Here is a 14,062-nt window from a genome sequence, read left to right on the forward strand (position 1 = left end):
TTGGTAGTGAGTAATCCTGTACTTTGTGATAATATGTACGATTAGAGGTAGCTGTCATGACAATTTAATACATATATTTCAAAATAATTTTCCTGTAAAGTGCCACTTTCAAGGACCGCCCAATCAGTAAATAAGTCCAATAGAATTTTTTAAACATTTTTCTGACGTTTACGGTAGTCTCTTCTACACCGTAGTACACCGTTAGTCCGCTATTTTTGGGACACCCTGTATTTTGACAATTATACTATGAACACCCGATACTTTAGTATGTTATGTAGGTATTTTTAGCGAATAACTACAGTTTACATAATCATATTTTCGATTCTATCCTTATAATAATAAATCACAACAATAATCTCAAAATCTTGTATTACTGATATCATTCACTCTCAATCCAATAATTGATTGGCTTGGAAAATTAATTGTTCCTTGTATACATATGGAAAATTTTTGTTACGTCACGAACAAATAATTTTCTTGTTCTATACAAATACAAATCGTTGAAAATAACAGTTATTTTATTACAAAATTACATTACACTGCATATGTTAGGCTATTTGTTATTCTTCAGCAATAAACTCACAGGAAAGACAATCAAATCCTAGTTCTAGATATTTATCTTTAAATATTAAAAATTGTTAAACATTGATGAATACTAACAGTAAAATTTAATTTGAAGGGACTAAAAGGTTTTAGGTTTTATACCTTCAGGCACTTGCAAAAAGGGATAATTTGTGTAAACGCCCGTTATGAGTGAAGCCGAAAATTTGACATCGTTTTACATAAAGCCTTTTTACTAATGGACTTACAATTCTATTTAGTATTAGCAGGACAGAAAATAGAAATTTATAAAAATTGGGTAGGTCATTAATTTCTGGTATCGCTTTTATTAGAATTACAAAAAAAATTTACCAGGTTAGAAAAATGAAATTAAACTAAGTACATATTTGATCATATTTTTTCTTTAGTTCTGTTTGTAGCAACAAAGCTGTTTAGAGTGTGAAAATTATTTAAATTGGATGTTGTGTATGTGAGTGAAGAAGTAAAACTGTTGATAAAGATTCTATATAGATTTTGTGTAAAATAAATCAACAGGTCTTTAGATGTCAAAATTAACAGCGTAAATCATTTAACTTTTTTGCGGTTTAAATAAAGCAATAGAATTTACACTAAATAAAAGTTATCGTTAATATCTGATGGAGATAAATGTTGTAATCTATAAAGTACCTTCAATGAGAACTGATAAAAAATATAACCCAACTAGATGTAGTTGCAAGGTAATTAATAACTGTCACGTCTAGTGCTATATGTGTGTATAGTTTGTGAAGTTAATTATGGCTCCTAACAGAAAAATTAGTTCAGGTATTTTTCGTTACAAATTGCCTTCCTTATTATATGGACGTTTATGAAATCCTTTTGTAGGTGAAAAAGATAAAGAAACGAAAGAAATGAATAAAGTACTTTCTGACTTGAAAACCGTTTTAAGGGACCTATCCACAGTCGTAACACGTTTTGAAAAATGTTTAAGTCAGTATCAAGTACGAGTATCAGATAATGAAGATGGCTTTGAGAGCGCCGAAGAAGAAATACGTGAGCACAGAGTGTCTGTCTCAAAAAGAGTGAATGCTTTCCTAAAACAAAGTAAACAAGTGGAACAAGCACAACCACAAGTGATTAGAAGAAATTCGTCCAAATTGCTAAAACCTTCGGAAAGAAGAGTGTCCTTAATGAAACAAAAATCCGTTACAAATGAAGCAATTAATGAAATAGTGGTTGATACAGACGATGTGCAAAAACCACGTAATTCAGTTGACATACAAGGCATAAAGAAAAAGTTTGAGTTTACCCATTCAAGCAAGAATCATGATTATGGAGAGAATGTAGATATTAAAGTGAATACTGAGGATCAACACAAAAATAAAGAGTTAAAAGTGGATATACAAAGTTTGAAACAAAAATTTGAAACTGAAAGTAATGATGGCACAACTACAATTAGATTTAAAAGTGAGGAAATTCGAAGAAAAAGCGAAGAGAGAAAGGAGAAGACTGACGAACTAAGAGTATCCGGAGAATATACAGATAAAGTGAAAAAAATTCTAAAATATTTCCAACCATATTCGAAATAAAAGTAAAATCTTAAAATAATTTTTAATCGATACGCTATGACGTATCACATTGTAAAAGATAGATATAATATGATAAACATGATAAATATTTTGAGAGTGTAAATTTTTCGGCTGATTAGCTAAACTGCATTGGTGCAAATTCCACTGATATATTTTATATTATGTATATTTTTTAAAATTTATCTAAAGTTTTTATATTTATTTTGTGATGCACCGTATTTATTTAAAGAATTGTAATTCTATTTCGTTGTTTTGTACATTGTCCATAATAAACAATTTGTCTCTCATAGTTGCTTTTGTATACAAGATGTTGGTCTAACAACAAGTTTCCTTACAATGTCTATTCCATTTTACAATGTTGTTTCATTCAGGTAAACAGAGATGTAGTACATTAAGAGAAAGGCAAGGATCCCTTTCTGTTGTTGTTTACCAAATCTAGATCAAATGTCGAGTGGAAATCCCTCAAGACATTATTATTTATGTTTCGATGTGAACAAGTGGGATTAACGTATCCGGAAACGGGATCGAATTCCGGCGGAATAAAATAAAACTTTAAAAGTCATGTAATTCCCGTAAATCGGGCTGAGGTGTAACAGAAAAGAAGACAGGCGGACTTACCGGGATAGAAGACGGTCTCTCGGCGTACAGTATAGTTCGCCTGGGGGATGCGAAGCTCGCAGGAGAACTCCTCTGGGTCCTTCAGAGCCGGCAACGTAGCCGTCGCCGATACTTCGTACAGCTGTCCTCTCAGTCTCGCCGTTACTTCAGTTTCTTCAATCTCTCTGTAATCAACAATGTCGTATTGTGTGAATAAAGAGGATACGCACATTTATTTCGTACAAACTGAATGCTTTACATCACTTCTAAAAAAGGGCGAAGTAAAGAACTTTGAATGGTGCTTTTTATAAGAAAATATATTATAATAACACATTTTCAAAATGATGATGAAGTAATAATGAGCTCGACGGAAGTGAAAATGCAACCCACAATACATTTGGAAGGTGAAGCTAGATATTTATACGCGTCCATGTCCAGCTTTACGTTCCAAATGTATTGTGGGTTGCATTTTCAATTGCGTCGAAAAATTTCATTACAGTCTTGAATCCTTGATGATGAGTGATTTGTTGTCGAAACCTGTTTCACTGTTCCACGTCAAAATGTGTAACCTGAGCCAACTCTTTAACTGAACATCATGCTATTTCTTTATCATAGCGTTATCTGTTGCATTCGGGGGAAAATTAATTGTAGGGAATTTCACTCAACTAAAATTATACGAGAGTCTCTTTTATAAAATGACATCTATTACACCAAACCGCGTATTAATCTCCGCAGAATGTAGTTATTAAAGTGTAACGTTTAGAGTCTTTGAAATTACTTTGAGTGGTCAAATAGCATCATTAGTTTTCTTCATACTGTACATTCCGTTCAAGTAATAGCCTTTCTCAGATAAAATCTGAGCTCTAAATCGTCCGAGAGGGTTCCTACTAGCCGACAGATTTATGCAGCGCCTGCAGTAAACAGAACACGTACCACTAGTTAATTGCGGAAAATAGAGGCGAGGATGGAGGATGGAATACCTTCCGCCGCAACTCCGCCACTACTCACGTGACTCGGTGGTGTACTTTATTTACGGCTGGAACGCCGTTAAAGGAAGCTTTTAATTCCTTCCGAAACAATACCAACGCACGGCTGAATTGAGAATTCAAATTGTCAAACGTTAAGGGAATTTTCGACTGAAATTGCAAATTCGTGACACATAAGACGTCGATGTCGAAGTCTCGATTATTTTATGTCAGTTGTTAATTATTGCAAAGAGATCTTAACAGAACACTAAATAATATACAATAGAATACATACATACAACATTTTTAAAAAATCACAATGAAAAAACCCTTGAAATTATACCGAGATAAAAAAAAAAAATAGAGTTGGCTGTCACCGAAAATTTCAGATGGCAATTCCTTAAGATTTCAATGATCTGATGTCAGTCTTAAAAATTAGGTTCATGATTTTGAGAACGTTGAAATCTTGATTTTCATAAAGGAGTCAATTATGTGTGACCTGTCGGTTGTAATAGTATATTACACATTAAGTGATGAAAGTGCCTGATCTTTTCAACGAGCAATACATGATAGTAATTTTTTTATAATTACATATATAATCTTCCGGATTTGGAGTTTCAATCAATGCAAATAACAGTGTTTTAAATTTTTTATATTAATAAGTGGGTAATAGATTGTCAATGTAGTAGATTGTTAAATAAATTTTCCTCACTAGTGAGTTTACTTTCTCCATTTTCCTAACTAGTGATGCAAACGCCTATTTTCCTCACTAAATTGAGTGATGAAAGTATCATTTTCATAAGCGACGTTGGAAAAAATTAATTAAAACCAACCTCCATAATATTATCGTTTATTTCGGCAAAATATTAAAACTTAGTAGGCGCGCACGACTGAGATTGTATTAAATTTTAGTTCACAAAAGTCAAACCAAATTGACATTTGCTCACATGTTTTAACAAACAAAATGTGCGATAGTGAAATAGAGTGTACCCTCTTACCTGAGAAAATTAAACTACGAAACAAAAAAAAAACGTACAGAGATTTTCGCGATTGGTGCGACAGTAGCGCCCCCACAGGTCAGTTATGGGTTTCATTACCGACCGATTACGACTCATTACTGACCCGTTTATTCACCATTACGGATCGGTTGAAATGTACGCTTGTAATTGTTCACTTTCCAACCATTAAAGGGTTCGTAAAGCTGTACGTTACTAACCGTGAATAAAAGAATTTCTTCACCTAGTGCAATGAAACAATGAGATTTAAAACTCCCGCGTCTTTATTCAACGGTCAGCCTCGTGAGCCCGCCGCGCCGGGTTGTTTATAGATCGAAACCGAAACTAGCGATCCAACGATCAATTGAAAGAGGTTATGTTTTTGGGGCTCTGTGTTGTCTCTTTCTGAAGTCAAAAAGATAAAAAGTTACGCCGTAAATGACTGCAATACGATCGAATTTTGGTAAATATAAAATTGATCAATGACATCAGAGATCAAATATTGTTTCCAGGATGAAGATTATCTTTATTACTAAATATAGAGTATTCATTTTAAATGTTGGGTAAAGTTGTAAACTCAAAACACCATAAATTACGAAAGCGGCAAATTTTCATTGTATTGGTACCATAAAGTAGTAATACCTCTGTTCATATAAAACTGGTACCACGTCGTACTTTCACCATCTTATCGACGAGCAAAAGAAAGAGATGTTAAACTATCCACAAATAAAAAAAAAATTAAAATACATTTTGTGTTTAGTGGTCAAAAAAATGTATTTGACAAATAATTGCTAAATAAAGAAATAAAAGTAATTAGTATTCATTACATGTATATTTTAAAGTAAGTAATAAATAAATAATAAAATACGTAAAGAAATAAAAAATTAATCATCATCTGAATCAAATTCACTAGATGATTCACCGGTATTGGCAACAAATATTAATGGTTCCACTTGGTCTTCTAAAAGTTGATCTCCATTCCACCATTCTTTAATTTTGGACCCGAATATACTGAACACAGTTTTAAATTCACTGAGTTTCGGACAAATATCAAAGCAGGTAAGTTTTATTACAAAACCCAACATTTAAAATGAATGCTCTATAGCTCAAACATTGTGCAAAAGGGAGGTCCAAACGTATCATTACAAAAACTGGGGTAATGTTCGAAATGTCTGCCTTCAGCTTCCAAACATAATGTTACTGTTCGCTTCATGTTTTCAAATGAATTTTGCAAAGTCGGGACATCAATTGAATTGCAGTTATCAGTAATTACTTGGATTAATTCCGGAATTATGCCAGGCCTGTTTTTGAATACGTTGTTTTTAGGTATCGAAAAACAAAATAATCAAGTTGTTGGTAAGTGCCTTGAAAGTCCGGAAACTGTTGTTGAAATTCCTCAAAAACTGGAGGTGTCGAATAGGACAATTCGCCGTTCTCAAGTCTTTCTCCATTTCTGAAGTAACACTGCACAATGAAAATGTTTTGCTCTAAAGGGAATATACATACTGTAATAGCAAATTTTAATAGTCAATAATTATTAATAATGACGATTACAACTGTAATGACATATGAATTAAATTTTTACGTGTTGCCAACTGAAGCGTATTAATAACGACCTTCTCGATTTTTTTTAAATTTTCGATCGCACGGTAATAAAATAATATTAATTGATCCTTTAATGCAATTTCATTTCGTGTCGACCTTTAGAGTTTAGAACATTGCAAATGCATTTAAACTGATTTGACTAATATAGAGGTTATTAATACTTCTTACCCGTATTAAAAGTACGGTTTACAGAATTTTCTCAAAGGAGTTTTTGGCTAAAAGTTCCCCAAAGTAAGAGTACTCTAGAGTAACAAGTTTCAATGGAATCACTGCTTTTAACAAGACGGAAGTAAAATAATTTTTAAGAGTTTGTAAAATCGAATGCTGAAGTAATTCCTTTGGTAGAATTTAAAATATGCATGAAATAGGAATGAATATGCTTCAAAATCTAAGCAAAATTCAGACCAAGGAGAGAGAAATGCCTTCTTGGATCTTCAGTAGGAAGAATTAATTTTAGACTGATTGCTGCATTTCATAAAATCCTACAAATAATGTCTAATAATTAATCTAGACCTACGTTGCTGGACAATCATTTCAGCCGTATATCTTTAGAATCATATGAAATGTCTAGAAAAAACTGTCTTCGTCTTCGCATACTTGACACCGACTGCCATCGCTATTCGTTTCTTTCTACTTTTGTCGAAAACATTTCATGAAGAATGAAGTCTAATAAGAATGCCATGAGAAGGTTTAGACAAATCACATCAACCCTGATGATTTTAGAGAAAATTTTGTTGTCTCTACCCGTTGTTGAATTATGAGGCAGAAAACATGGCCCTTAACAATGTAAACCAAAATCGCGGTGTCCCACAGAGTCTGAGACCCAATATCGAGCAACTCTCCAGGATTTTCTGTTTCTTGCAGTTGTGCAATGCTTCTTGTACAGTTACTTCACTTTCAGAGTCTTCATATTCCAGTCAAGAAATTGTTCCAAAATTGTCCAAAATCAAAGAATCGACCTAACTTAAAACTCAAAAAAGAGGAAAAAATGGTATTTTGAAGTATTAATTTTCTCAGCTCAGCAGTGAAAAAAAGACAGTGCAACATCAGAAAGAGAAAGAAGAGCGATTATTAGTGACTAGTCAAATTCTTTATTTGCAGTCAAACAAATGAAGCAAAAAATTGGCACTGCTTCAAGTGTAAGGCTAGGGCCACATCTGACGTAAAATCCGCGACCGCCTGTCCCTTATATTACTCGTATGCCACTGTAATATTTATACAACTAGCCACACCATGCTGATAATACGTAGCGTTATGGTCCATTTGCACCACCAAAGAGACGATACGCGGCGATCGGTCGCGTATTATCCGTCAGATGTGGCGCTGGCCTAAGAATTGGTCAAAGAATAATAAAAAATTCGATCACTTAAAACGACGTCGCTTGTAGGAAAGCTACTAACGGTTTGTCACAAAGAAGCCAGACTGAATTTTATCAGGAACGATATGCATTGAACTCGACAATGAATTATTTGGATGGTCCAGATGGTTTTTCATTTTCATAATTTAATAAAAGAAGAAAAAAAAGTATTTGTCGAGAAGTTGGTAATGGGCAGCAATGTCTTCTAAAGAATCTGGGTATTTGTGACCATAAATACCCAGATCTGGGTATTACCTTCGAGAGGTTGACGTTTTGGGTTGGCTTAGTTGTTTCCTTGAAGAAAATATGTATTATTGAAAAGTAATGGGGTCTTTGCAAAAAAATTTATATTAATAATAATACGTCAAAATACAACCGCGGGGAATCTCATCACAGTACTGGGTTTAATCCTCAATATCTTTTATTGTCACTATAGAATTACCATTCGCAATTATAAAGAAAGATGGGTGTAATATTCACTATTAAGTTTGCACATTATTCCACTGTCGTTATACGAAGTGTCTCTCAAAGAACGTATATCAAGAGTCCTGTGGAATTATGCGGCTCTATAATTTTATTGTGTCGAACTATGTCCAGCCATTAGAGCTGTCAAATGTAAAATTATTAAATCTTAGCATCAATTGTTAATTCCCCGTCTTAGTTGTTTTGCTTGTGATTTTCTTCAACTTTTTTATACTTATTCTAATTACTTTTCATCTTACAACAGTCTTTATTAAAAACCTATCATTAATTACATAACCTCGGTTTTTCTACTTGCTACCACATTATGCTACAGAGCGGCAAAAATCAAATATGTATATTCGAATTCCACAGAACTCTTGACATACGACACTTTGTATTTTTGTGTTCAGTCAGTTAGTTGTCAGCTGTCATTTTTCTACATTTATAAAAATGCCTGAAACTAAACCATCAAAGTACGCACATTGATGAACTAATAGAATAAAATATCACGTTTCCAATTAACGTGATTTAATTTGAAAAGGAATCTAATTTCTTATTAGATGTTATCCTCAATTCTGAAACCAATTTGGAAGTTCCGTCGATGATTGGCCATCGTAGTTGCTTTGGAAGCTTAATACGTGGGTGAGTTGAATTTCTAATAAATAATGATTTTTTTTAGACCGCATTTATACAAAATTTATTATATTCAGAGTGCTTTAATTTGATCGAATTTATGATCTTATTGAAAATATGACCTCGGCGCCTTTCTTAATAACACCTCGCAACAATTGGGACAAAATTTATCACGGGATCGTTTACATTCGTTTTTTGTGTGTTCGTCGGATAAAGCTGGGTGCGTGTTGGCCGTTTCTTTCACGCGAACCGCCGTCGAAGATGGCTAATTGAAACGAAGCACCTGTCCGCTATACCACCTGTGCCCCGCCCGGATGAATTTCTCGGGGTCCCCGACGTGTCGTAGTAAATCGTCCAAATTCCATATTTTCCAGTGCTCTGTGTTTCTCGTTCCAGAGAAAGAGAGATTCTTTTCATTTTTATGAAAGCCGAAGTCAGTGGTGTGTGAAAAGATAAGAGTGGCCCGTGGTCATCCCAAGTGCTGTATAGTGCGCCTCGTAATTTGGAAGAAAGGATGTAGAAATAGAATAACCTCTCAAGATCTACAACTTTTATATAACAGCCACACGGCGTGCTGTGTTATGTGTTCCCCGCCGGAACTTTACTTTTATTGCTTTTCTCCCTCAGAAAAATCTTTATTACGTGATGAATACTTTCCACGATCCCTGCTCAAGCGGCTTAAATAAAAATGAACCACCCGCAACGCCCACCCATTATTCAGTCATCGCTCCCGACACTCCACTAAATATTAATTGGCCCTTTATTGTTAATCTTTTTGTCTTTTAACGTGCACTCTCTTATACATTATTGCTTTTATAACTTCATAAATAAAACACGTACGACGTACGGTATAAATTTTTACTTCGATATTTATGAACCATTAAATTATTTTCATGATTCAGAAACATATTCTCCTGGTTTTATACTGACCACTTCCTGCGGCTACGAAAATTGATTCGGAAGCAAATTTCATTGCGCATTTTAAAGTTGCTTTGGTAACAACTGGGTCTTAAGCTCTGCGCTTTAGCACGGGACATGCACTGGAATAAATATTATTAACATTTCAATTGTGCAAGAGTAATAGTTTCATCGCGACTCATAAACTTTAATGCACAGTGTTGTAATAGTGCGGTGTTTATTAGCGCTTTGCTCCTCACGTCGTCGACTATAATTACCTTTCTTGAGAGCGGAGACTCATAACTGGCCTGGGAAATACTCCGTCTGCCAGACATTGTACCCGCATGAGTCCTTCTTCAGCGTCGAGTCGCCTCAAAAGAAGTTCCTTTTCGGGTACTGAAACAAAACACAACATGAGACTCTACTCTGGGTTATTGTGGAACTTTTCAGAAATATGTTACTAATTTTGGAAATGAAGACAAAACAATTAGAGAGATTTGTGTTATCGACATCAGGGGAATCTGCCCTAATGTTGGAGTAAGTGCAAAGAGATCATGGAAACTTTCAACAAAGAGATAAATTCAAAGTTTTGTTAGTACTTACTCTGACACTTTTGCAGGACCCCAACGGAATGTGAGAGTGAATATTATATAAATTTTTGAAAAAATGTGACTGCTAGGTTGAGTCAGAGTATACAGGGTGTAGTAAAAATGATGCGTAATATTTATGACACGCCAATCTACGTTGAATACCAAACAAAAAGTTCTAATTCGAATTTGGTCTTAGACGAGTATTTCAGCAAATTCGAAAAGTTGCGCAAAATAAATATGTGTAAAATTTCTACATCGAACTGCAAATAAAAGTCCCTGATTGCCATCATTGACTAGGTCGAGTGATACTTTCAAAAATTGATTGGATTGGCTCAATTCGAAGCAAAGCCGATTAGAGCTGTACCGAGATTTGGAACGCTCGCGATTAACAGAGCGTTGTGATTAGTGAAAAAGTTCTTTTGTGAAACGTCCGAGAGTGCCTCAATTATTTTAATTATCATCATTAGAACGATTTTTATCAGAAATCCGATATAACTTAATAATCAGAACTGTAATGAAGTAGGTCACGAATAATCTGAGTGGATTTTGAGGGTCGAAAGTCTACAAGTTGAGCAGTGTTTGTTATCTCTTCCGCTCGAATAATTTACTGAAAGAGAGAGGTTTTGTTTTTTTTCAAGCGAATCTCTTGATGTAGCATTAAAACGAAATATTTAAATAAACACCGATCAATATTCGAGGACAACGCAGGATTCCATAGACACGTAAAAAGAGAAAAGTTTCGGTTTGAAAATATTAAAATAAATTACAACAGCCGGTTGCCATTAACTCATAAACGCTTTGCTCGCGAAGTTTCGACATAAAATTTTCAGTTAAGGGTGGAAGTGATCGATAAATTTAAAATTTCATCGGCGCTCTTTAAGAGGACGAGACGTTTTATACGTTTGTTCATTACATTTGTAACAAAGTTTCGGCGTTTTCCAAACTTTCCTCACAATACGTACGTCAATTTTACTCGGTTATCACGTCTTATTAGACTGAAACAGACGAATCATCGACGATTCTACTTCATATTCCTCAAATAATGTCTCACTGTACTTTCTCAATGGTAATACCAGATGCTGATGAAGTACCTTTGAAGGCACGACTAATGCGATTTGCTTTAATAGAGACCAGATTTTTATGAGAAAGTTTTCTGCTCCTGATATGGTATGCTGTGCAATCGTCGCAAGTTTTCATCAAGTTTAATTAGGCTTCTTCCGTCAGATTATTACAAATTGAAATTGTAGACGTGATCCTGGCAGAACCTATTTAGTTACAGCTATTATTTCAAAAAGTTACTCAGCATGACTTCTATTTACGGAGCAATTTCAAACCATGATTAACGCTCTAAACCTAGTTTAGTATGTATGATGTCAAACTTTATTAAGCTGTAATTTTCTCTTCAGAACCTTTTACGGTAGTTAGTAATAAGAATTAAACACTAATCTCTTCTTCAAAATTAATTAGCCACTTGTAAATTGTCTCCGTAACATATGCTTTCCGTAGTCGCAAATTTATAATACTATTTGTAGTTCTTCAATCGTGAACATCTGAATGTTTAGTATGTTTTTAATACAGGGTCATTATAAATGATTGTCCCATCGCAGTTGGCGTTGAAAACCCACACATATTTAAGATGTGCCGCTAGCTTCGCAACGTTAGACAAACTAGTAGACAAATTTACATTACCGCCAGCAGCGCTACCTATCGGCGATGCTAGTCTCACTCATGTTATAAAGCTTGCGGCACATTCAACTACGTCACCAACGCCTACTACGATGAGACAATCATTAAGAGTAGAAGTGAGTCTTTTTGTGCTAAACCCAGAGATTGAAGACCGAGACGAAGTCGAGGTCGCAACTGGGCGAAGCACAAAAAGACCTTCTACCTGATTATATTCACATTAGTTCATTTTTCATCCAGACTATGTATGTACTTACAAGACAAATTGTTTTAGGTTTATTTTATTGATTTTATGTAAAACCATTACCGAGTTGATCGTTAGAATATTTTCTTACTTTTTTCTTCAGTTTTTTCTTCTGTCACCTTCGTATGCGTTTTGTTCCATTTTTTTCTGTTAATTCTAAGATTTCTTTCTCAATAACATATACATGTTTCCTTCCATTTGTTTTAGTGCTCTAAAAATACATATACAAAAGTGACATCAAAGAAATGAAAACAACAAGACAATATTTTAAAGTATGGCATTACTATGTAGCAATGATAATTTAGTTATTTGGGAAATATAAAAGTAGATAAGGGTAATAAAGCTAAAACATGGGGGTAGTTAAATTGATCGTATTATCTCGTGCGTGTAAATAAAGTCCACATTTCTATAAATGCCATTGCAGCTCGTGCACGCCATATTTCATTTTTCTGTTGATACTATATAAATATTTAGGAAATAAGTTTTCCTGAGTCCACACGTTTTCAAATCATGCAAGGCCGGCGACGCTTTGCTAATTGGATCCGAAAGGTTTTCATATGAATCAAATTGAGAAATCTCTTACGTCACTATTATTTAATAGTGACGTATAGTATTATAGCTAACCGGTACAAAACACATGATAAATAATTCAGTTTTGTTTTTTAACTCAAAACAAAATTTCACAAGGTACACAATTTGCCATTCCATACAGATGTAATAAAAAATATTTTGTGTTTCTGTGTTGTTTCAGCCTTCGTGTCCTACGTAAAACAGCAAAACAAAATAAACAAGTAAATAAAAAATAAAGCATCAACTTGCGTCTAACTGTATTAATATAAAAAATCGTATGTATAATTATTATGTTTGGGAAAATCATATCGATTTTCGCCAGGTTGGTGAGACATTTGTGATTTAAATTGACGTTCTTGTCAAAGTGACTTAATTTTGAATTCAATGACAACAAAAAAAGTCTACTATGATGTTTTTGTTGAAAATCGCTTGGTCCCTTTTCATCGAAATAATCAACATTTGTATAAGGCATTATTAGCTCAACCGTTACTTTTTGTGGGGTTCTATCACAGGTTAAAATATCTGCACCACCTTCAAAGTCACCCTGTATATCTAAGAAAATTCTGAAAAGAAAACACAATTTTACAAATATTTGAAATGTAGCGTCAATTAAAATAGGATAAACATTTTTGAAAATGGTTCGTGTTCAACAAAGACAGAATTCGAACGTTTTCTTGCTGGATAATTATCTTGTACATTTTCAAGCAACCCAAACAAAAACAATGAAATTTTTGTTTAACAATGAGAATGACATCAAAACATCGAACTCCGTGTTTGCGCTTTGCTGTACAAATTCTGAGAAAAGAACTAAAAACCAATTACACCATATTTTAAAATGGGTCAGAAAATTTAACAGAAATAAAAATGATTCAAATACAGATAAATCAACAGTTGAAGCGCAAGATACTCGTAATCTAAAAGATGGATCTAATTTAGAATTACATATGGGATGTTATGACAATTAAGTCGGCATGACTTGGAATGTAATAATTGATAACTTAACAGTCAATAATAAAGCATCAATCGAATTCAACAGTGGGACAGGTAAACTCCAGAAATTGTACATATTAGTTTAGCAGCTAAACAAATTTAATTAACATCGAATAACGACTATACTTTGCAGTCTAAAATAAATCTATGCAAATTAATCATATCAAATCGGGAAAACGATTCCTTTAAACGCAGGATATTTACTAAATGGTTTAGTGGAGCAGAATTTCGAGAGAACAGGAAACCCTTAGGCTACTAGTGGCAGCAAATCCCAACTTGCCGTAAGCAAAATCGATAAGTTTAATTGATTCACAAAGTGAGAAAGACGTTCAACCTAGTTTTTATTAA

The 14,062-nt window shown here is 33.9% G+C and overlaps 2 protein-coding genes and 1 long non-coding RNA gene across 3 annotated transcripts in view; 1 reads left to right on the plus strand and 2 right to left on the minus strand.

Moving 5' to 3' along the window:
• Positions 1 to 8,155, minus strand: part of LOC138138668 (U5 small nuclear ribonucleoprotein 40 kDa protein) — a 208,037-nt gene extending 199,882 nt beyond the window's left edge. The window contains exon 1 of the mRNA XM_069058677.1: positions 8,145 to 8,155. The gene's annotated coding sequence lies outside the window, so the exon portion shown is untranslated. The remainder of the gene's footprint in view (positions 1 to 8,144) is intronic.
• The window catches only part of LOC138138672 (uncharacterized), a 140,544-nt gene that overhangs the window by 47,451 nt on the left and 79,031 nt on the right, over positions 1 to 14,062 (minus strand). The window contains exons 4-5 of the mRNA XM_069058680.1: positions 9,916 to 10,033; positions 2,745 to 2,908 (exon numbers count right to left, since the gene is read on the minus strand). Of these exons, the coding sequence (XP_068914781.1) occupies positions 2,745 to 2,908; positions 9,916 to 10,033 (282 nt within the window). The remainder of the gene's footprint in view (positions 1 to 2,744; positions 2,909 to 9,915; positions 10,034 to 14,062) is intronic.
• On the plus strand, positions 1,206 to 2,413 carry LOC138138675 (uncharacterized). The gene is made up of 2 exons (XR_011162068.1): positions 1,206 to 1,362; positions 1,423 to 2,413. It is a non-coding gene; the product is annotated as an uncharacterized lncRNA (long non-coding RNA).

The sequence above is a fragment of the Tenebrio molitor genome, chromosome 9 (genome assembly GCF_963966145.1).
Source record: "Tenebrio molitor chromosome 9, icTenMoli1.1, whole genome shotgun sequence".
Lineage (NCBI taxonomy): Eukaryota > Metazoa > Arthropoda > Insecta > Coleoptera > Tenebrionidae > Tenebrio > Tenebrio molitor.